The 23,566-nt window shown below is 47.8% G+C and overlaps 2 protein-coding genes across 2 annotated transcripts in view; one reads left to right on the forward strand and one right to left on the reverse strand.

Moving 5' to 3' along the window:
- Positions 1–6,817, reverse strand: LOC149854390 (uncharacterized). Its single transcript, XM_090025080.1, has 5 exons — positions 6,675–6,817; positions 5,746–6,131; positions 4,448–5,688; positions 3,517–3,606; positions 1–2,618 (listed from the first exon to the last, which is right to left on the reverse strand). The coding sequence occupies exons 1-3, from the start codon at positions 6,815–6,817 to the stop codon at positions 4,742–4,744; spliced, it is 1,476 nt and encodes a 491-aa protein (XP_089881206.1). The 3' UTR covers positions 1–2,618; positions 3,517–3,606; positions 4,448–4,741.
- Positions 6,743–23,566, forward strand: part of CRK (CRK proto-oncogene, adaptor protein) — a 21,554-nt gene continuing 4,730 nt past the window's right edge. The window contains exons 1-2 of the mRNA XM_090026289.1: positions 6,743–7,059; positions 15,428–15,963. Of these exons, the coding sequence (XP_089882415.1) occupies positions 6,816–7,059; positions 15,428–15,963 (780 nt within the window). The 5' untranslated portion in view covers positions 6,743–6,815. The remainder of the gene's footprint in view (positions 7,060–15,427; positions 15,964–23,566) is intronic.

The raw sequence follows: 23,566 nt of genomic DNA on the forward strand, positions 1-23,566 counted from the left end.
CTCCCGTCCCCCTCAGGTTTCCTGCATCTCCCTTTCAGGCACCCTGTCTGGCACCATACGCTGGTTATTCTCTTTCTTCGGCCCTCCCAAACAACACAGCACTAATGATCTGCCCCACGAGATTCCACAGCCTCCGCCCCCAAGGTAGCATGCCTGGTTGGGGGGGGGGGGGGCAGGGAATGAAAGAGCGTGCACACGGAAGCACATTGCTTGCTCCAGCTGAAGTACACGCACGCTTGCTTTAGTTCCAATTGTGACGGTCTCGGGCTTGGCTGCCGCTCCATTACACCCTTCACCACACCCCGCGCCATCCTGTTTCTAGGAATGAGCCAGCAGCACCTTACGTGCCCACTCGAGCTGCCAGACAGTCCTGACAGGGCCTGGACACTTCCCACTTAGATCTGGACCTGTTGTGGCCAAGTCAGAAGAGACTATTTATTTAGAGCCCCCTTGCCAATCCTGCATTCCTACCAACCGAATCTTGGCCAAGCTTTAAGGAACCTTCTCCTTCGTTAAGGACAGCTAAAGGCCCAGCAACAGCATTATCTTGCCAGCAAACGTATACCAGCTGCACGTTGTAAAATACTCACACGTTACATTGGGGGATGGAGAAGAGACACACAAGCCAACAATAGGATTTTCATTTTTTTTTTTAATACAAACAAAAGTGTTTAGAAGTGCCTCTTATTATGACCCGCTGTACATGAAATAATGGCACTAAACTGCCACAGTTCCAGCTTACAAAGTGAAAATTGTCGCTTTACTTGTAGACCTCCTGCACTCTTTTTTGGGGAAATGCAAAGTCCTTTATCGTGACACACAAGAGCGTGACAAACACTAAGCCCAAACGCACTGCTACTTACCTGGAACGAACTCAGGCAAATTCCAACTCCCGCCCCGCCCCGCCCCGCCCCGCCAATGTGGTCTCTAGGTATCGAAACACTGCATTGGTCAGGAATCCCATATACGCTGTAGTGTATATACTATATAATGCTGTGTACATCATATTATCTCAAATATATGCTAAATAAATACATTTTTTTTCTAACAAAAATTCGGTCTGTTTTACTACGTGACAAGCTACAAGTTTGTGATCCTGTGGCGCTGCACCTTTGAAACCACGTGCAGCGCTCGTGCCTAGCTCCAACTGACTGCACGCAGGGGTAACTCGTCATGCTATTGCGGTGATGCCTAAGAGAGGCAGGCGTCGCTGTGAAAGATCAAGGTACTGTAAGCCTCCCTTAATTGCGCAGAAGTGCTGTTCGCCTTCAGCAGGCAAAGGACAAGCCGAACGGTCCGGAAAACTTCAAGAACAAAAGCTGGTTTTAGCCTTTGGCTTCTCTTATTCTTCCTTATGTTTCTCTGGGCATACTTTAAAATCCATTTTTCATACAATGTAAGGTAGTTCAACGAAAATAGGAAAGGATACCTTGAGAAAAGCAGTCAGAATCGTAGAAGAGTAGGTCTAGAGGTCATCTACTCCAGCCCCCTGCCTGAAGCAGGATCGGCCCTATCCAAACCATGCACATGCAATTTTAACCTATTAGTTAAGCTAGGCAGTCAACCCCGTCTCACACCCGCAAGGCACAGGCCCCTAACCTGCCACAGGTAAAAGCATCAAGGCAACTGCGGCCAGTGGTCTGCTGCTTAAAGGGTTGCTAAAATACGCTCAGGAGATCCAAGGAAGAGGGCCGTGTCCTCTGCTAGAGGAAGGCTAACCTCCCAATCCCACTGAAGCCATTTAATGTGAAGAGAGGCGTGCAGGCGAAATGGCGACACTAACCCAACTATTTAACCAGTCTGCTGGCAGGAGGGAGCCCCGCACTTGGTCTCGGCTCCCGGGACCGTTCATCATCAAATGCAAAAAAAAGGATGAAATCAAAATAGTATTTGGCATTTTTAATTTAGGTTTGTTTTATTTAAGTTTAATGTTAATTCCATGCTGTGTTTCAGTAAGAACAATACAGATTCTGTATCTGTGGCTCCAGTCAGATATCCAGTAGTACAAATTAGCACAGAGAGCAATACTACTTACACATGGTATTTATATCAAATGGTACACGCCGAACTAGGTCTCTCAAAAGGTGTACGACCGAGAGAAAGTTACCAGTATGGCTGTAGATCAACACAGCCCTACGCTTCAAAAATCACAAGCCAAAAAAGTATTTCCTTAATAACCTCAATCCACTCGTGAAAAAGGAACTGATAAGGGCCTTGGGGAGGAGGGGAGCTACTCCAAGTGCCCGCACCCCAAGGACGCCACCCGTGTGCTCTACGCCGCCGTGTTGATGAGCGGGCACTGTGCCTGGGAGGTCACAGGCCCTGCTTTTCCCCAGGGCAAAGGAGAAGCCTGAACACATGTTCCCTGGTTGGCAGGTGGAACAGTCCCAGGAGCAGCGTCTGTCCTTGGTGCTGGGCCGTGTCTGCCACAACTCAACGGGACGGGCACGCAGCACAGCTCACGGGCTCACGCTGACTGCTCACGCGTCGCCGTGCTAGTCACTCCCCACTTCTGCTCCACAGGTTCCCATCAACGCCTCCAATGCCCTGAGTCTGGCTCACCAGCTGCACGTGGACATGGCCAAAACTGCCAACTTCTCCAACATGATGGATAGCATCTACATGGTCCAGACAAGTGAGAAATTCATTGGCTAGGCTGACTGCACAAAGCAGGCGATTCTCCCTCCTGTGCCCCCCGCTAAGGTGCGGGCAGTCCTGAGGGATGAGCATGAGGGGAAGGGGGCCCATCCCACACTCAGATCACAAGCTACAGCCTCAGCACCAGTGCCCAACACGTGGCTGTGGTCGGGCCCTCCTCTTGCTCTTGTGGGGCTGGGAACTGGGCAGAACAGGGGCTGCGGGAGGGACTGGGGAGAGGGAGAGGGAACAGTGCAGGGCTGTAGGTCAGGACTGAGGTCTCTTTCAAGGGGAGAGCGGTCCTGGCCACAGGTCACAAGAAGCTGAGGGTTGGGACTGGGGGGCATTGACAGAAGTGGCATCTTTGTGCAGGATGAGTCCAGGACTGGGGTAGCGCTGGTCTCTGCTGGGTACAAGCGGGGGCTGAGAGTCAGGAGTGAGGGGCACCACTGGGTACGAGGGCTGAAGCATAGGGTAGCACTTAGTGGGGGTTTTCCCCCACTCCGCTTCTCCGCCTTTATCCAGCTTGAAGGACAGAAGGGCAACACCGAACTTTTCCAGGGGCGGGATTCAAAGAAGTATTTTAATACTCTGTATGGGTGCACAACATACCTATTACGTATGTAAAACTAAAGACATTAATCTGTCCAGAGAAGCAAACATAATGCTAGGTAAAGAGTTACATTGATGTCCCCTTTGCTAGAAAGAGTAGCAGGGTCACTGTGGTTACTATGTATTCCACCCAAACACACACACACACACACACACACTTTCCCCTTAGTGTATATACCCCAGACCCGGTACAGTTTCAAGTTCTTCAAAGTAAACAGGCAATTAATAAAACCGTCGCGTCCAACCCGTTCTCAAAACGTTACTTACTCGAGGCCACGGATCCGGCGCTGTGCGCTAGAACTCACGTGACGTCTCGCAGTTCTTACCCAACAACAACGGGTTTTCAGGTCATTTTCTCTTTAAAAAACAGAAAATCAATGCACATCTTGTTAACCACGTTCGCCTCCCCTGCCCCTGCCCCTGCCCCTGCCCCGCACCCCCGCTCTCCGCGCCCCGCCGGCGCAACGGGCCCGCGGGCATCGGAGTCGGACCAATCGGCACGCAGACAGTGAAACTCGCTCACCAATCCCAAGACCCAGCTAGACAGCGGAGAAGGCGGGCGAGCACCTGGGCCCACCTCCTCCGGCAGAGCCAATCAGAGCGAAGAAGGGCGGAGCGGCCCTGACCCCGCCCATGCGGCCACTCCACCCAATCGCCTCACGCCTCCCTGTGGCCAATGGAAACGCGAGGCTCCGATCCCGGCCCTGCCGCGCTCCCCATGGACCGCGCGTGTCCTCCGCCATCGGCGCGACCCCCCCTGCCCCGCCCGCGGGCACTGCCAGAGTTACCCCCGAGCGAGCGAGCGGCGTCTTTGTTCTTGCCTCCCTGCCGGGATCTCCCGCCTGCCCGAGCTGCAGGGGCGCGGCCGGAGCCGCTTGTCTCGGGTCCTGCCCGTGTGTCCCGGCTGCAACGCCCGGTGCGCGCCACGGGACGGCAGCAGAGCCCGGTCTGGTTTCTCTGGCTGTTGCCTGGCTGCCGGGCCCCGGGCGACGCTCCGGACCGCGGCCCTGGGCCGGGTGACGTGCCCGGGTCCCCGGGCCGCGACGCCCCGCGAGAAACATGCGCTGAAGGCACCGAGCCGCTGTCCCTCGTACCCGCCCTGCTCCCCTGGCTGCGATGCGCGGGGCCAGGCACAGGAGGGCAGCTCGGAGGGGTTTCGTTTAATATCCCAGAGAGGCCGGCATGACACGTGACTTACGGAGCTGTTCCCCGCCCACATAAATATGGATTGAGAGGCAGGCGTCGTGGTGCTTGGAGAGCTCAAGCGGTTCCTTTCTGTCACACGCGGAGACGGAGCCCTAGCACTAGGTTCACGCTGTGTTTATTATGGCACGAGTTCTGCGCGCACACGCCGTTCAGATCTAGGCGCCCAGAGACATCGTTTTTCCACACTGCTCTGTCTCGGTCCAAGTTCTTCAACGTACACAGCGACGAAGACTGTCGCGTCAGTCCTCTGCTCTCCACATTTCACACCACGGATCCCAAGGCCGCACTAGGACTGGGCTGAAGCGAGGCCTGCAGTGTTTTCCAAACAGCCACGGGCTTTCCTATACCTTAGAAAAGAGACAGCGGCGGGCCGGGAACGCGACACGCGGCCTTCGGGTGATGGGGGCCGTCCCAGTCTCTCCAGCTCCTCCCTTGCCGGCCCGGCACTCCCTTTTCCGCGCCCCGCCGGTCGGCTGAAGAGCGCCGCGGGGGATCGGAGTTGAACCAATCGGCAGGCACAGCTATGCTCCCCCGTCAAAACTGCACAATAGCCAATCAGAATGTGGCCCAGGATGGCGCGTTCCTCTCTCCGCACAAACCAATCAGAGCGAAATAGAGACGGCGCCGCACAACCCTCGCAGCCAATCACCACATTCACCTCTGCGAGGTGCCTGCCCGGGTGCCTGCTTGGAGGAGGGGGGCTCTGAGCCCGGCTTTGTCTCCTCCTTCCGCCGCTGCGGCAATGCCCCGATGGCACCACAGGGGGGCAGCATCGAGCGGCGGAGTCGCTTCCCCGCCGCGGCGCCCCTCCTCGGGCTGCAGCGCTCGGAGCGCACCAGCGGAGGGCAGCACTGAGCCGCCTTTGTCTCCACACCCTAGAACAGAGCTGATGTCCGGCGGCGCTTCCTGAACAACGACGGGTTTTCCTTTTATTTTTCCCGTTAAAAAGTGGTAACGTGCTGCTTTGCAAGGCGCTCTCTAGGGAGCTTTCAGCGCCAGCCCAGAAGCAAACGGTTGTCCTCGGGGCCCACGTGCCGTAGCGCTCCGGGTCCGCGCGCGGCTCGAGCCGGCAGCGGGACAGAGGCTCCGGCTCAGCGGGGGGACAACCCGGTGAAGGGATCGCAGTCGGACCAATCGGGGCACAATCCCGGCAGCCAATCAGAATGAAAACAAGGGCGGGCGAGTCTTCAGGGCCCGCCTCCTCCGGTAGAGGCCAATCAGAGCGAAGCAGGACTTAGCTGCACTGAGCCCGCCTGTACACCTTTCCGAGTCAATCGCCGCACGCCTGACAGCGCCCAACGGGAGCACTAGGCTCCGATCCCCGCCCTGCCGCGCTCCCCGGGCCGGGCTCAATGTCCGTGACTCGTGTGTCCGTCCCGAGCAGCGCGAACCCCGCCGGCCCCGTCCGCGGGTACTGCTCCGGTGACGCCTCGAGCAAGCGAGGCCTTTTTCCGCTCGTCTTTCCGCCCTTCTCGCCCGGCCGCACCGGTGCACAGCCCGGCGGCGCCGAGCCACTTTCCCGCTCTCCGCCCTTGTCCCCTGGCTGCAGTGCCCGGTACGCGTCACGCGAGGGCAGCACCGCGCAGGGTTTTATTTCTCTGGGTTTTGTTCCCGGCTGCAGTGGCGCGTTTGTGGCACGGGAGGGCGGCGCGGAGCCGGCTTCCGTGCTCTCTGCCCTGGTCGCCCGGTTGCAGTGCGCAGGGTGACGCCCAGGAGGGCATGACTGACAGGGGTTTGGTTTGGTTTGGTTTTGAGCACGCTACGCGGATGCATAAGCCCAAAGCAGTTCAGTGCGTATGAAGTGCAGCTATTAATATATACTGAGATGCAAAGATCATGTTTGACTACCTAAAGCGATTCCCCTGGTTTTGGAGGGAGGAGGAGAGAGGGACAGAGCTCGAGCGGCAGGATCACTGTGTTTATTGTGGCACGTGCTGTCATGCTCCTAGCAGGGAGCTACTAGACGCATCTCGGCACAGTTTCAAGTTCTTCAAAATAAGCGCACAGCGAAGCGCGCCGTCAGTCAGCACTGCACTCTTGTACAGAAAGGGCGCCCGGCTGCCCCCTAGAATTGAGCTGCAGGGATTTCTTCCAGTTCTCACTGAACAGCAACGGGTTGTTTTTCATTTCTTTATTTCTGTAAAAACGGGGATTAAAAAAGACCTTCCCGCCCGGTTGGAGACCACGTGACCAGCCAGGTGGCAGCAAGCCCGCCCCACCCTTCGGGGTCGCCGCGCACAGAGATGACGTTGCGCCCTGGCGCGGAGGGTACGTCACTTCCGGAAGGTGAGGTCAGCAGAAGCGCCGCCATTTTGGGTGGCGGGCGGGCGCGCGGAGGGCCGGGCTGCGGCGCAGGGCCCATGGCCGGGCAGTTCGACTGCGAGGACCGGGCGAGCTGGTACTGGGGGCGGCTGAGCCGGGCTGAGGCGGTGTCGCTGCTGCAGGGCCAGCGCCACGGCACCTTCCTGGTGCGCGACTCGGGCACCATCCCCGGCGACTTCGTGCTGTCGGTGTCCGAGAGCTCGCGCGTCTCGCACTACATCGTCAACAGCCTGGGGCCGGCGGGCGGGCGGCGCGCGGCCGGAGAGGGCCCCGGCGCCCCCGGTGAGTGTGGGCTGCGGGGGATCGCGGGCTGCGCTCCGGCCGCGTCGCCCGGCCCCGGCCGCGCTCCCCGCCCTTCCCTGCCCTGCCCCACGCGGAGCGGAGCGCGGCCCCGGCCCTACCGCCTCCCGGCGCTGCGCTGCGCTGCGCTGCGTGGCGCTGCCAGCCTGCGGCGTTACCTGGCCTCGGGCGGGTCTGGGTGGCGTAAGTCAGGAGACACGGGGCCAGTCTTCGTGCCGCTCCTGCGGGGCGGGTTGGGTGGTGCCGAGGCCCTCGCTTGAGGTAGGTGGTCTGAGGAGACCCAAGCCCCGACATTGCCACCTAAGTTAGGCCCCAAACGTACAACCGTGGTCACTGGGATAGCAGTAATTATGGAGTTTATGGAATTTAAAATCTTGTATTTATGTAAAGGAAAATTCAACTGGAAAATTCAAAGGTTAGTTCAAATTTACTTTCAAAACTGAAATTTGAAGAGAAATTGAATTGGACCTTATTGGAAAAGAGTCACATTGCATTCTTTTTCCAGATCGGGGACGTGACCGTGATGAGTTTTATGATTTCTTTAAGGGCCGCTTTGAGATGCAGTATAACAAAGTTCGATGTGATTTAAAAAAAAAAAAAAAAAGACCAAGTAATATTTAGCTAGAGCATTAGGAACATCCCTCGTCTGTGGGTATCTCACAGTAACAGCGTTTGAGGAGAACGTTGGCATCCTGCTGGGTCATGTGCTGGGTGCAGGCGCTCGGTCCAGTGAGGTTGGTGACATAGTCCATGTGTCTGTATAAATAGGAGTATGGAATAGGAGACTTCCTACTTGAGCGTGTGGCAGTAGCGGGAAGCATATCGTAAAATGTAGTTCTAGTGTTGGCATTGCAAAAAGGGCTAGAAAAATTGGGACCATTCGGGAGAGTGGTTACAAAGACTGGATGTGTTTAGTGTTTAATACTAACCTTTTATTTCTTTTTTTTTTTTTTTTTTACAAAAAAGTGTGTGGGGGGGGATATATTCTGTATTTACAACAATAACACACTGAATATACTGTTGAAGTTGTCCTGGTGTATAAGTTGCTTTGAAAAGAGAGTATTGACTGTGTTCAGGAGAATTAAGTTAGCTATGAGTGTGTTGCTTAGTCTGCTGAGCCTGTTGTCCTTTGCTTTGTGGCATGCATAACATTTGATTTGTAGGATTTATAGTAATTTGGTAACAGATTTGTGATTCATATACTTTGTAAGGCTGGTTGGGACCTCACTTTTCCAGCTCTTTAGCTTTACCCTCATTTATCTTGACTACAGAAAAAATAAGTAGAGTAGTTCTTCTGTTGCAAAGAACTCAGACCATAGCCAGTCAGGGGTTTAATGCAGTGGGTGCCTATGTGAAATCTCTGGGTTTATCTTGTGAATCACGTTTGCACACCTGATAGTGTTAATGTGTGGCAACCCTTATAGCCCTTGAAAAGAGCTCAAGGCAAACCGGGGTGCTGCAGCACCCTGGTTGAAAACGACTGGGGCAGAGAGTGGGATTTTAAAAGGTGCAGTTGAAGAGCACTGGTCCAACTATTGAGTTCCTAAGTGACTTAGGCAAGCTTTGGAAATTCACTCAATGTGTTCAGGACCTTGAATAACCGTTCTGTAATGGTGTCCATGCACAACCTTGGCTAAAACTTGTTTTATTTTGCATATGGGCAGTTCCATTTAACAAAGTGAGATTACTTGTGTGTAGGTCTTCCCATGTTTGAGGTTTGGAACCTTTCTTCCTTTTTGTGTCTCTGTGACGAGGTATTTAGCAGAATTCTCAGATTCATTGGAACCTGGCAGGTTGCACAGTGAGAACTTCTGATCTGGCCTTGAAGTTGTGGTCTTTGGGCTGTCAACTGTGGGCCTTGGCACCCACACTGCCCCAGGGCTTAGAGTACAGCTTAAGTGTTTAAAAGCCCATGCATCAGAAACGAACTTTGCTTCTGCCTCCTACTCTTCTGAAAGCGGATAGCGCGATGCATCTCTTTTTGTAAACTAGTTAGTTTCCTAATGTGTTTAAAAATCTGCTCAGGAGGTGTTGGGTTGTTACACATTTTCAGCAGGGTAATGAATAGATCTCTGCTAGGTAAGGAAATGAGTTTATGCTGCCAAATGTATGGTAGTAATTGCTTCATTTGTAGCTGCCTTTCCAGTTTAAAACATTCCCTTTAATATCAGGAGATCAAGATGTTTGTGTATTTCATTGTTTATGATGCTTCATACTAAAAGTATATTTAAAACAACAGCAAAAGAAGTTGGACTCTGAGGGATCATGTGTTTTTTTTGAGAGATACTTAACAGTACAGATACAATAGTGAATAGAATAGCCACAGTCTATTAAAGAATGGATTTATTTTAGCTCATAATGAGAGTAAGAGAAATGATTTTATGAAAATTGAAAAGCAGCTCCATGAAATAATGTTCTCTTGGCTTTCTAGGCTGCAGCTTTGTTTTTCAGTCGTATTGAGTAATTACTCCACTGCACCTGCTTGTGTCCAAAGTATTATTAATGATGGGAGGATGCGATAGGTCCTAAAAAAAAAAAAAAAAAAAGCATTTTGGTGTGCATACTCGTAACAATTGTCCACTGACTTTTCAGAATGCTCTCTTGAAGCATTGCTTTGTCTCATATGCTGTAAACTTCCTGTCCCGTCTGTTTGCAAGATTGCATTATCTTGTTCTCCTCAAGAATCTGGCACTGTCAGGAGAAGTGTTGAGAGCAGGGGAGAAAGAAATCTCATGCTAGTGCAGACATGCATGCACATGATTTGAAGGCAACACATTCTGAGGGGCAATGAGTCTATGTACAAAGTGTTCTAGGTGCTCCTGGAGAAAATTACCCTAATTAACTCTTAAGTGATCCCATGTGATAGTTGCATTGTTATTAGACTAAAGAGAATTTTAAAAAAGAACAAAAAAACAGCAGTGCTATTGCAGACATGTGACAGTTTTTTTGAGATGGCAAAAGGTAGGGCAGAAATCAGCTAGTTCATGGTGGTATGAGCTTCTGTAGGTAATAACCCACCTTGTTGAAGGGAAAAAAGAGAGGGGGAGAGTATGCTACTAAGAGAGGTAATGGAGGGTAGATTAGATCAATCAATGTCAATAGGACAGTTAATACCTGGAGGGATGCCTGTCTGTCTTCATTTTTTATGCCAGTCCATTTCTAGCCTGTGGTGAGGTAGAAGCTTATGTCTCTGAACCCTTTGTTTTGTAAGATGTCACTGTGTCCCTACGAAAAGGAAAAGTGTTTTGCTTCTGAAGTACATTTGGGATTCAGAAAGTATTTTTCCAGGCAAACTTTACAACACCTCTCCTGTGAATTATTTACTTTCATTTTACCAATGGGGCTGGTGGCCCAGAAGAAAAGTGATTTGACCACTGTCAGAAAGGGATAAGAATTGAGGGATCTTAGCTCGTTGTCCACTTGCATTACTCGCCAAAATAGATTATGGCTTTTGTCTGTGAGCGTAAGTGCGGAGAATAGCGCCCCAGTGCTGAAACTTTGGTGATGTTCTCATCTTCAGGCTTTTTACTCTCTGAATGGTGTTCAGCAAAAAGATGAGAGCATCGTGCTACTGGAACTGGCACCTGCAAGAAAACTCCCTGCATTGCTCTTCTTCCCCAGACAGCTGTTTGCCTTGCTACTAGTTGGTTCTTATTCCACGCACACTAACTTGTCCATACTGCAAACTCCTAGAGTGGGAAAAATATTGCTATGCTTTTAGTGTTATTGAGATGATGCTGTTGCTGTGATGATCCAGTTAATATGCATAAGGGAAGAATGATTGTCTTTTACTGAACCAACTGCATGGTTGGTATAGACTTAGGCAAGCTTTGGGTATCACAACACCCCTCCTCTGGCCTTTGGAGGAGGAGTAGACACAGCTGAGCAAAGTTTCAGATGGGACAGTTGGAACTACTGTCTAGGCACTGGGGGAATCCCTGTTCCCCCGAGCACTGTCAGGAGTGACCAGGAATAAGGGTCACAAGCTGGCAGAGGGTAAATTCAGGCTAGAGGTCGGGAGGTGTGACTTTATGGTCAGGGCAGCTAGGATCTGGAACCAACTTCCAAGAGAAGTGGTGCTGGCTCCTACCCTGGGGGTCTTGAAGAGGAGGTTGAATGAACACCTTGCGGGGGTCGTTTGACCCCAGTACTCTTTCCTGCCGTGGCAGGGGGTCGGACTCGATGATCTGCTCAGGTCCCTTCCGACTCTAGGAACTATGAAACTACAGTGTTAAAGATTTATAAATGCCAGCCCAAGACTGTGTCCTCTTCAACATAACAAGCCAACACACTTTTACCTGTTAACACCTGTACTGAAGAGACTTGTCCCTGCTGCAAAAATTATTGCTGTCAAGCTTAATACTTTGCAGTTGACCACAAGCCTACCTGTAAGGACAGGCCAGTGATGAAGGATGTGCTGCTGTTCCCAATGGTTATTTACTCTCACTGTTAAAAAGTTGCATTTAATTTCTTTCTGACCGGAAGTGGTCTAACTTTGCCTTCCAACTGCTAGACTGTTTTAGCTATTGTTGCCAAATTAAATGCCTCCTAGTGTGTCTCATCTTCTCTTTGTAGACACTCATGCTGTCCTTAGCATCATCTGGTAAGTCACATAGATCACACTTTGTAATTTTTGTGATAAAGAGTTCTCCATGCTCTTTTTGTGGCTCTCCTGTGCATCTTCAGCTTTTTAGCCTTATTTAAAGTATGTACATGAAAACTACATGAAATACATGTGGTATTGCAGTCGTATTCTCTCTGGTGCTAAATCATAGGGGAAAAAGGACTGGAAGGGACCTAAGGAGGTCATAGAATCATAGAAAAAGTTCACTTAATCCAACTGCTTTCTTAAGGCAAGCTTGTCCCTGTCTGAACCATTTTGTACAAATGTTTGTGTAATCAATACTTAACTGCTTTCAGTGTTCCAGATGCCACTATTTCCACCAGGTAATATGTTGCAGTGCTTAATCACTGTCATCGCTGAAAAGTTCTCCCTAATGTCCAGCCTACTTCTTGCCCTGTCCCTGAAACCACAGAGAATAAGTTATCACCATCTTTGTAATCACCTGCCCCCGTTAGAAGAATTATCAGATTCTCCCCACCTGAATCTTTTCTTCTCCAGACTGTATAACCCTCCAGACTTTTCTTGTAGTTCACATTTCCTCGTCTTCTAGTAATCTCTCTTGCTCTCTCCTAGACTCCTAGTTTGCCAGGGAGTACTCTAGGTCAGGCCAAATCATTGCTGAATAGAGTGAGTCACTTCTCATTGCCTTGCAGGTGCCACTTCTGTTAATATCAGTCCAGTATGCTATTCCCCCCCCCCAAAACAAACAAACAAACAAAAAAACCCAAAACAAATCAACAACAACAAACCAAGCCCAAATCCCAGCATGCTATTAACTCATTCAGGTTGAGGTCCATTATAACCCCCAAATCCCTTTCTGCAGCACTGCAACCTAGCCTAACATTTGCACGCGTGATTTGTTCTGTCCTTAGTGCTGGACGTTGTACGTGTCTTTCTTGAATTTTATTCACTGAATTTTGGGCTATTTTCCCAGTTTATCAATCACATTCCAAGACCTAATCCTGTCCTCCAAAGTGTCTGAAACTCTACCCAAGTTAGTGTCTTCTACAGATGTGCTAACTTTGAACTTAACCCATTCTTCAAATCCTTAATGGAAGTATTGAGGAATACTGGATCTAGGACAAGCCCCTGTGAATCCCACTCAGTACCTTCTCCGTATTCTTCTTAATACCTTTTACTTTACAGGCAGGACCACACTATACAAAAAATAATATCACGTCCTTTTTGCTGTTTCCCTTTTTTGGATATTCAGGGATTATGTTGGCCTACTTACTCCAGTATCTCGCTAAGAGTTAATAAATGTCCTCTTGTTTGTTTAATGTTTTCTTATTGGCCTAAAGTTTCTTCCACAATTACTGTGTCCCAGGATATAGTACCCATTTGATTTTCATGGCACTTCCTGTGTCTCCAACTGAAAAAGCCCAACTGCTATGTTTCTGTTTTGTTTTGGTTTTTTATTTTTTTAATTTCTTTGAGTCTAGCTTAGGAAAAAAATCAGTCCAGATGTGTTTAGCAGCTGTTTTGATGTGTTGTGCCTTAAACGAGTTTATCTTTGTAGCTTTGTTTATGGATATCTTTGGATACTCCCACCTCCATCAAAAAGCCCCCTTTATCAGGAGAAATCAATAGGCTCCTGGCAAAGCTGATAAATGCTAACTGAACCATCCATTTTCTGTAGGATTAGATTTATGTTATAGGATTAGTCCTCTAGATGGTAGCAGTGGTTTTTGTCTTGTGACACTGTGGGGTTTCATACCCCTCCTGCCCGACACTCATTTCTCTACTTCTATTTGGCACTGGCCATGCTGCTGCTGCTTGCTGAAGTTTTGCTCTTTTTTTTTTTTTCTCTGTGACCACCGTGTGATGTGAATCTGCAGGAATGTGAATCCTAGAGTGGCTCATAGCTCTGCTTACCATAAGGTCATTGGTTTCTTACACCCACTGTGTTTCAAGGGTTAATTTTTTTGGTTTGTTTTTGTTCATTTATGCTTTTAATTGGAAGATATATATATGATATCTATATATTAAGTTGATGATTTTGAACCTGAGCTCATCTTTTTTTTGCTCATCTAAACTACTTGGAAAATAGTCAGAGATCCGTGCTGGTAGACTGAGGGATTTCTGTACTTGCACTAAGGAGTTAAGGCAGGGGTGGGCAAAATGTGGCCCACGGGCTGGATGTGCCCCACCAGGCCATTCTATCCATCCTGCAGGGCCCCTAAAAAATTGAGAAAATTAATATTCATCTGCCCCTGGCTACCTGTCATGTGACCCTCAATGGCTTGCCAAAACTCAGTAAGTGGCCCTCTGCTCGAAATAATGGCCCGCCCCTGAGTTAAGGCCTTAGAGTGAGAGTGGTTAATGATCCTCTTCAGAGAAACAGAATGATGAGGTAAGCAACTCTTCCTTTTAGAATGGATTAAACAAAGTGCCTTAAATCATGCATTTCTCCCCCCCAGTTACCCCATCCCAATCCTGTGCCTCGTTGTTTGTTGAAGTTTGACTCCCTTCCCTATGGTACCTTTTGAGAACAGCTGTCTGCTATATGGTACATAGTGGAAGTGGAACATTTGATTTTCAGAACGAATTAAAGAGCATAGAACCAAGAGAAGAGAAATGGACAAGCGGGGATTTCATATTGAACCTGACCATTTGTCATTTGTGGTTGTCTTTCATGATGTCTGGGATTTATTTTCTTGAATGATACCTTGATTTATAACTTAAATTAGGTTTGACAACAATAGACAAGGTGAGTTAAAAATAATTGGACGGCAAGGATTAATGTACTTGTTGAACATATTTTGGAAATACCCATAGCTATCCTGATCTGTATGATATGTGTGTGTATAACTGCGATTAAAAGGCACATAGTAATAAAAGCAAGAATAGTTGTTTTGGAGGCAACAATGATGGAATCCACTGGTTTTTGTATATGTAACATTTAGTCTCTAAAAACTGACTTGATGAGTCTTTCATCCAAATAATATTGATAATGGAAATTGACCAAATTGCAGCATGGCTTACTTGAGGTGACATTCAGAACAGCGATACAGGAAAAAGTATTCCTAAAAGGCAATATTCATTCTGTACCTTGGGATTGTATCTAAATTCATATTTTAGTTGCATATTCTTTATTGGATAATTGTACATTTGATAACTAGAAAATGAAAATCACATACAGTTATGAGAGGATTTGAATATATCCAGATGTGTGTATATTGATGTGTCAAAGATTCAAGGAAGTGAGAAATAAACACTCTCCTTCCTTCAGAAGAACTTGGTAAAAATCATACTTGAAAATAAGAAATGTGTTTCTTTCATTTTTTTTTTCACGAGGGCAATATACTGCCTGCTTTGACAAGCTACTTAAAGAAAGAAAAAAAGAAAAATCCCATTTTCTCTGAATGGATTTTGTGCCCACACTCCAGCCTAAAAGGTAGCGAAGGAAATGATCTTCAGCTTCTCAGCCAATCAAACTGAAAATTGTAGGTTTCTTCCACGTAGATGTAAACCTTGTTAACCATCAGTAAGCAGAAAAGATTTTGCTTGGTAGAAACAACAGCAAATAAAATGACTTTCTGCAAATATTAGATAGGATGAAACTGTTGTTCTGAAATACACTTTAGTGCCTTAATTTTCTATTGGACCATTCATATATAAAAATGTATTGGTTTACGTAGAGATTTTATCCATCTTTAAGCAAAAAAAATCGTACATATTTGAGAGGATATACTCTTTTTTTTTTTTTTTTTTTTTTCTCTCCAGGGTTGAATCCCACCAGATTTCGAATAGGTGACCAAGAGTTTGATTCATTGCCATCTTTACTGGAATTCTACAAAATACACTATTTGGACACTACAACCTTGATAGAACCTGTTTCCAAATCCAAGCAGAATAGTGGGGTTATCCTGAGACAGGAAGAAGCTGAATATGTGCGAGCACTCTTTGACTTTAATGGAAATGATGAGGAAGATCTTCCATTTAAGAAAGGAGACATACTGAAAATCCGGGATAAGCCTGAAGAGCAATGGTGGAATGCAGAAGACAGCGAAGGAAAGAGGGGAATGATACCTGTTCCTTACGTCGAGAAGTATAGACCTTCCTCTGCTTCAGTATCTACTCTGATTGGAGGTAACCAGGATAGTTCCCACCCACAACCACTGGGTGGGCCGGAGCCAGGGCCCTATGCCCAGCCCAGCATCAACACTCCGCTCCCTAACCTTCAGAATGGCCCTATTTATGCTCGGGTTATCCAGAAGCGAGTCCCTAATGCCTACGACAAGACAGCCTTGGCTTTGGAGGTACATAATGGGCAAAATTTAGAAAGAAGAGATCTGTTCAAGGGATTTCGCTTTCAACACATGATAGCTTTGCTAAGGATATTGAGGGAGAGAAAGTGCTGTAATACTGCTCTTCATGTAAAATCAATAAGTATTTCATGAATGTAGTCTGTTTGAAATGACCAGAGAGAGTTCTGATGCGTTATGCCATGTGTTAGTTGAGATACTAAATTCACTGAACCAGTAACCCATCTCACTTCAGGCATTACTAACATGATACTGCTTTCTCATCTGTTCTTACTCACTTCTGTCTACTTCTTACGTTTTTATGGTCAAAGATAAAATGAAGTTCCTAAACCTTTTGGTTTAGCCACAGGACATGTACAAAGGGTCAATTGTTGCTAACCCAAGCTGAGGGGTAGAGAGAAAAGATGGTTCAATGGCAACATGTCCACGTGATCTTTCTTAGTATATTAAGGTGATGCTGTTCATGTATAGTGTCTTAAGTAGGACATCCCTCACTGAAGTAGCAGCACTTTGTGTCCAGTTGGTTCACTGTTTTACGTGTGGGTGTATCAAGTCTTTTTTTTTTTTTTTTTTTTTTTAATCAATCCCACAAGTATAAGATACTGAGACTAGATGCAGTGGGTTCTTGATGCATCAGAATTCTTCTTAAAGGAGCTGTAATTTCTTGAGTCTACCATCAAATAGTTGTGTCTTGTCAAATGACAAGATTGCAAGCTGAACAGACTGTGTGTTTAACTTAATTTGCTATATGGATTGTTGCATGCACACTTCAGTGGCTAACTGAAATGTTAAATTGAAGTAGGACTATGTCTAGAAAGGTTACAGTGTTCATTTGTATGTCTTCTAGTCAGTGTGTTGCTTGGAAAGCCTTTTCTTTGTAGGCACAAGGCTTAGATTTTCTAGCTGAGAGTTTTTGTTCCTGGTAGTAGTAGATCATGCTGACAAAATTGAGGGATGGATTCTTTCAGATGCTATTTTTCTATGATCCAAGCTATAAGCAACGTTCTTGTGTTGCCCTTCTCAGATTAAAGCTAGTGTGCTTTTTTAAAGCTCCAGGAAGTGCTGGGTTGTGAGTTCTGAAGACTAAAACAAATTTGACCGTGTGACTTAATTCACAATCCTTTTGAGGGTCTGTACATCATGGGATGCTGCCGTGTATATCAGCAACGATGGCCATCCCAAAGGCCCGTCTAACCCAGTATCCTGTCTCCCACAGTGGCAAGTAGCAGGTAGTTTAGAGGAAGAGTATAAGAAATGATAACTATAAAGTGATAATGTTCCCTTTTCAGGTGTGTCCCCCCCCTGCTTAACAGCAGTCGTACTAATGTCATGAGCCAAAGACTACATCCCTTACTGTTGTGTCTAACCTGGAACCATTGTCCTGTTCACTTTTGCTTTATTCTACTCTCTTTTTTGAAGTGAGGTGACTGAGACTAATGGATTTATATAGTAAAGGTGTCCCTCTACTGGCCACTAGGGCAGTGAAAGGCAGGGCTCCACTGTTTCTTTAACCTCAGCAAGAAAACGTGTTGATGGCAGTACCTGTTGGATAGGAGCTAGGTGGGCCTCAGCCACGCTGGAAATGGAAACTTACTCCTCTTTCTTGGTATCAAACAGTATAGTGGCTTCATGAGATGGTAACTGAGTGGAAATGGTTAATTCAGAACAGATCAGTGTGTAGTTGGTTAGGTTATTTCCACCTCCCCCCCCCAGTTCTCTGTGCATTATTTTGGACTTATTTTTAATTCCATCGGCTGCTTGGTTGCCCACTTGGGTTTGTGACATCTGTAATTTTTGTCTGTTGATCATCATTAAAAGTAACAGTGGTATGTAGGAGATATTTGGATATAGGTCTACATATACAAGTTACAGCCATTATAAAAAATATTTTTCATAGTATTCATCCTTGAGTGTATTTTTAATAGAGACCATTTACATTTGGTGTCATGTTTTGCTTTGCTATGCTTGATAAAATATTTGAAACAGCATTTGCAGAATTTTTTAAACCTGATCTCAGAAGAGCTGTGATTTTAATGTTGATGGATATGGGTAAAGTGTTAATCTAAAAATTAACTATGTATCTTGTTATAGTAGCTGTTAAACAGTGGTGCTCAACCTTTCAGCTCTGCGGGGCCAAAGTGGTGTGGCGCCAGTCCGAAGGCTGGATTGGGCTTGCGTGGGCCTCCGCCTGGAACCGCATGCCCAGACTGGGCCCCACACCACCCCAGCCCTGCAACAACTAGACTGAGTTTGGCGCTGCCACTATCTAGCCCTCTGAGCTTGGATTAGTCTCATGTCTTGGGTGGGGGCCTGCAGCACCCCAGCCCCACAGGATGAAAGAATTTGGCAGCAGAAAACCAGCACAGCAATTTAACTCTGCCACCACTCCCTCACTTTGAAATTTTTGGACCTGTAGGGAGCCCTGTGAGCCAGATGACATGGCTATGAAGGCCAGATCTATCCCATAGGCTTGGGGTTGAGTTTCCTTGCACCCTCTGATTACCCCTGCTTTCTTTTAAAAAAAAACAAACAAACAACCCTACTTATTGACAGATTAAATGCTTGTAATTTATTAGGGATGCGTAATAGCCAGTGACTTTCCTAGCCAAGTGAAATTTTAAATGGAAGTAATAACGAAAACTAAAATGTTAAAAAAATGAAAAAAGAAGTAGCGTGTGTGTGTGTGTGTGTGTAACACTAGTAAGTATTCATAGTTTCATAGTTAGTGGGGTCGGAGGGGACCTGAGCAGATCATCAAGTCTGACCCCCTGCCATGCCAGGAAAGAGTACTGGGGTCAAACGACCCCAGCAAGATGTGCATCTAGCTTCCTCTTAAAGACCCCTAGGGGAGGAGCCAGCACCACTTCCCTTGGAAGTTGGTTCCAGACCCTAGCCGCCCTGACGGTGAAGTCGCACCTCCTGATGTCTAGCCTGAATTTACCCTCTGCCAGCTTGTGACCGCTATTTTTAGTTGCTCCTGGTCGTGCTCGGGGGAACAGGGACTCCTCCAACACCTGCTGGTTCCCTCTGACTAGTTTGTAACAGGCCACTAGATCCCCCTCAGCCTTCTCTTGTGGAGGCTGAACAGGTTCAGGTCCCGTCGCCTCTCCTCGTAGGGCCTGCCCTGCTGCCCCCGATCATGCGAGTGGCCTCCTCTGGACTCTCTCCGTGTTGTCCGCATCCCTCCTGAAGTACGGCGCCCAGCACTGGACGCAGTCCTCCAGCTGCGGCCTGACCAGTGCTGCATAGAGGGGGAGGATCACCTCCCTGGACCTGCTCGAGATGCATCTGTGGATGCACGACAAGGTGCGTTTGGCCTTCCTGACCGCGTCCCCACACTGTCGGCTCACGTTCATCTTGGTGTCAGTGATGACTCCAAGATCCTTTTTTGCCTCTGCACTGACGAGAAGGGAGTTCCCCAGCCTGTAGTATGGTGCCGGTTGTTCTTCCCCAGGTGCAGCACCTTTCACTTGTCAGTGTTGAATCCTATCCTGTTCTCATCTGCCCACCCCTGTAACCTGTCTAGGTCTGATTGCAGCCTATTCCTCCCTTCTACCATGCCCACATCCCCCCACATCTTAGTGTTGTCTGCAGATTTGAACAGGGTGCTTTTTACCCCCTCGTCCAAGTCACTGATGAAGATGTTGAACAGTGCGGGCCCGAGGACCGAACCCTGGAGGACCCCGCTGCCCACATTTCTCCAGGTTGAAAAGGACTGTCCACTGCCACTCTCTGGGTGCTGCCCTCCAGCCAGTTAGTGACCCATTTGACTACACCACAGCCCCCAGTTTCTTAATGAGAACGGGGTGAGAGACAGTGTCGAAGGCCTTCCGAAAGTCCAGGAAGACGATGTCCACTGCTACCCCTGCAACTAAGGATTTGGTGACCTGGTCATAGAAGGCCACCAGGTTGGTCTGACAGGACCTGCCTTGAACGAACTGGTGTTGGTTGCCCCAAAGAATAATCTCCCCTGCTGGCCCCTCGTGGACATGCGCCAGAATAATTCTCTCAAAAAGCTTACCCAGGACCGTGGTAAGACTGACTGGCCTATAGTTTCCCAGGTCCTTCTCCGTCCTTTTTTTTGATGATGGGAACCACGTTGGCCCTCTTCCAGTCCTCTGGCACCACATCAGAGCACCACGAGTGCTTGTACAGCTGTGTCAGGGGTCCCACAATGACTTCAGCTAATTCCCTCGGCACTCGGGGGTGGAGATCGTTTGGACCAGCTGATTTAAATACATCCAGAGCTGATTTAAATACATTGAGCTTTCTTAATTTACTACACAATTGTACAGCAACAGAAGGTTTGTATGTTGTATGTGGGTGTCACTAGCATGTGACACTATTCCTAGTAGTGCCTGAAGGGCACCTGACCTAGGAATATACTAAATAGAGCATATAGCATTTTTGGTCAAGATAAAACAGCGTAGAACAATGAAAATGGTAATAGAGTTTTTAAAAGGAAAATTATGTTTGTTCAACTACTCTTGTTTTGTTGTAATGTCCTCAGTTAAACTAACAATAGTTTTTAGTTTTTCCATTATGCTGTGAATTGGTTCGTAATTAAGTAAACTGGGTGGACTTTATAAATACCAACTTACAAAATAAGTCCGTTACTATGAGTAGAGATAGCAGAGCTCTCAACTGGCTCGCGAAAATTTCACTAGCTTATGGAAATTGTTGGTATTCTTTATCTGCCTTAAGGAGACCAGGCTGGATGCAACTAAATAAGTGGATTACTTTGGCCAGATCCTTATGTGACAGGAGCAGATGAAGTGTATTAGCAGCTTGAAGGTGGGAAAAGGCATTTTACCACTGATGCTGCATACGTAGTAATAAGATCTAGTGATGAACTGAAAAGCCTTTGATGCCCTGTATCCTTTGGATGAGTGAGGGGCCAGATGCCTTCAGTGGGAAAGGGTGGAGCAATATTTTGATCAGGTTTTTAAAAACATTTTCCCTTTTCTCCAGTTACCTTTGCTTAAACTAAGGTGACGTGACCAGGGTAAATTGTATCATCCATGTGCTGATTTCATTGAACATTGCGATATTACTTGTTGTGGAATTGGTAGCATTTGTGGAAAAATAGCTAGAATTGAGCGCTATTGGCATGTTATTGGAAACGAGGCCAGTAGTGCATGGCCTCTTGAGCTTTCACTGAGCTTTATAGGGGAAGAGGGAATAGAGTAATGACTCTGTAAGGAGTTTATCAGCAGGTTTTTGACATGATCTCTTGGAAGGGAAATATGTTTTCATCTGCTACTATGCAAGGTGGTTCCTAGTATCCAGTGTTTAAGTGTTATAGAAGTTCTGTTAGCTGGGTAATTTGATAATTCAGATATGCCCTCCTGAGGAGATTAAAAAAACATGTTTTAGTTTTGTGTTCTGCTCCCTGAAAACTAAGTCTTCTATTAATCTCTTCATTTTTTAGCTTAAGTGAAGAAAAGGATTGTGCTGCAGTTCTGAAGGCTTGGTGATCAAGCCCAGGTGGCAAAACATGATGGGGGAGTGTAGACCTGTACGTTGTAGAATTGAATATAAAGTTGTTTTTACAGTGCAAAATAGAAAAAGCTACAACTAGGAAATTGCATATTATAGTCTGGAAAGTCAGCGTTCAGTTTTGAAAATGCCATTCTTGAATGTACCCCAAGTCTGCAAGAATTATACACGATCTTTTTTAAGTATGTTATCTGTGGGCATTTCCCTAGTACTTCTGTGTCTCAGTGGATGGTGCATAGGGAATGATATATCCACGTTGCACAGTGGATGAAGCTGTTATCTACAGGGACCTTGGTGTCATATGCTCTTAAGGCCTCTATACTACTTTACAGCTGAGGCAGGGAACTGCAGGTAGATGAATGCCATTCAGGAGACCTTAGCTTTGACCCTCCTTTGGCCATGTGATGATTGGCGTGTCCCTTCAGTACTTGCCAGAAACAGTAGATCCTCACTTTGGTTTGTCCAATCTGGGCCCCTCTCTTCCAGAGGAACAGAGCCATCACTACTACAGCTGAAATTAGCAGCAGATTTTTAGGGCTAATCCTACGGTATCCCAAGATAGCGGGAACTTGGACATTCGTGGTTTAACTTCCTGCGTCTCGGTTCTTCTTTGGTAGCAGTGGGATCAATCGTATTCATCTTAGAGGAGCTGTGAAGATTTAAGCCATGAATGCTTGTGTGGCGCAGTTCATGATGGGACCAGTAATAGAATCCCCAAGTTAATAACTACATATTTAGTGCAGTAGTTGAAGGAAATGTATTAAGATGTGGGGGCATGCCTTTGTTAGACTGGAAGGGTTCCCTTCAGCATAAAAATGTGTTAATTGAATTATATTGATGAGCGAAAGTACTTGATGACTGTTTTACTCTGAGCACCTGCGTCATTCATTGTGCAAGATGCAGTTTTATTTAACGGGGGGGAAAAAACCCAAACACACTGAGATCCTAATTAGGGGTGCGCCAATCAAGATTTTCTTGGCTGAAACCAATGTCTGTATCAGGCAATACCTATCTGATAGCCTCGGGGTAACTTGGGAAGTAACTAGGCGGGGTACGTGTAGGCAGGTGGGGATGGCACAGGTGCTGCCTGGCTGGTCAGACATGGGGTAGTACACTTATTAAAAAAGATTGAAAACCCCTGTGGTAGCTGATTGACAGGAATGCAGACCGGCAGGTTGGAGAGCAGTGTCCTGTCATGAAGTCTGTGGGGGAGAAGGACCATGTGGGGCAGTGGGGAGAGATCGATGCCTGCACAGCGAGGGAGGGAGTGGGGCAGGAGTAGGCGCTGCCCAGTCAGGGTGGTGAATTGTGACCCTGCGGGTAGCTGTCCTGGGGAGCTTGGGGGACAGGATGTGGCTCCCTGCTGCTACATGCATCCCTGAGGGAAGCATGAAGGGCATGTGCTCTTCCTACCCCCAGGATCTGCGTGCAGGTTGAGGTGGACTGCAGGCTCGGAGCCAGGGGGGCACTTGGGACAGGTGGTGGTGCTGGGAGGGGTACCTATGGAGTGGGCTACAGCCACCCCAAAATTCCCTGTAGCCTCCACTCCTAGTACCACTGCTGCCCACCCCAAGCGCAACCTTGGCCCAGCCCTGCTGGTGGGAAGAGGCTGGAACAGCTCCTAGCTGCGAATCTGCTGCGGAGTAGTTAGTCTGCTATCCTTGGCCCATGCACAAACCCTGGGAACACATGGCCCCTCATGCCGCCTCCTGGGGCGTGCACAGCACTGGGGAGCTGCCCCCCTCACTTCCCCCCGTGCCTCCTGGAAGAGCTGCCCACAGCTCCAGCCTGCTCCCTGCCCCATTTCCTTGTTCAGAGTGGGGGGCTTCAATCTGTGCCCATTGCCCCAAGCGCCCTTTCTTTCTACCGGCTGGACGCTGGTCTCTAAGCTGCCAGGCAGCATTCCTGGTCGCATGCACGCTGTGGCTGTGCACGCACACGGAACTTATCGGTGATGTTATTGGCTACAATGGCCAAAAAAAGCCAGTCGCTGATGATGTAAGTTTTCCTTTTATCGGTGCCAATCTTATAGACGACTGATAAATAGGTGCCCCCTAATCCTAATTTAAATGACTGTTATGCACATAAAGGGATAAAA

This window comes from Crocodylus siamensis, chromosome 13 (assembly GCF_052110815.1).
Source record: "Crocodylus siamensis isolate JL-2025a chromosome 13, ASM5211081v1, whole genome shotgun sequence".
Taxonomy (NCBI): domain Eukaryota; kingdom Metazoa; phylum Chordata; order Crocodylia; family Crocodylidae; genus Crocodylus; species Crocodylus siamensis.

What these genes read in the sequence shown, in the direction of transcription:
- LOC149854390 (XM_090025080.1), bottom strand. Translation starts at nt 6,817, where the DNA reads ATGGGCCCTGCGCCGCAGCCCGGCCCTCCGCGCGCCCGCCCGCCACCC. An exon ending in GTGCGCGGCGACCCCGAAGG is followed by an intron (nt 6,132 to 6,674) that starts GTGGGGCGGGCT and finishes CCGGGCGACCAG; the next exon opens with GGCAGAGAGCACGGAAGCCG. An exon ending in TAGTGCTCCCGTTGGGCGCT is followed by an intron (nt 5,689 to 5,745) that starts GTCAGGCGTGCG and finishes AGTGCAGCTAAG; the next exon opens with TCCTGCTTCGCTCTGATTGG.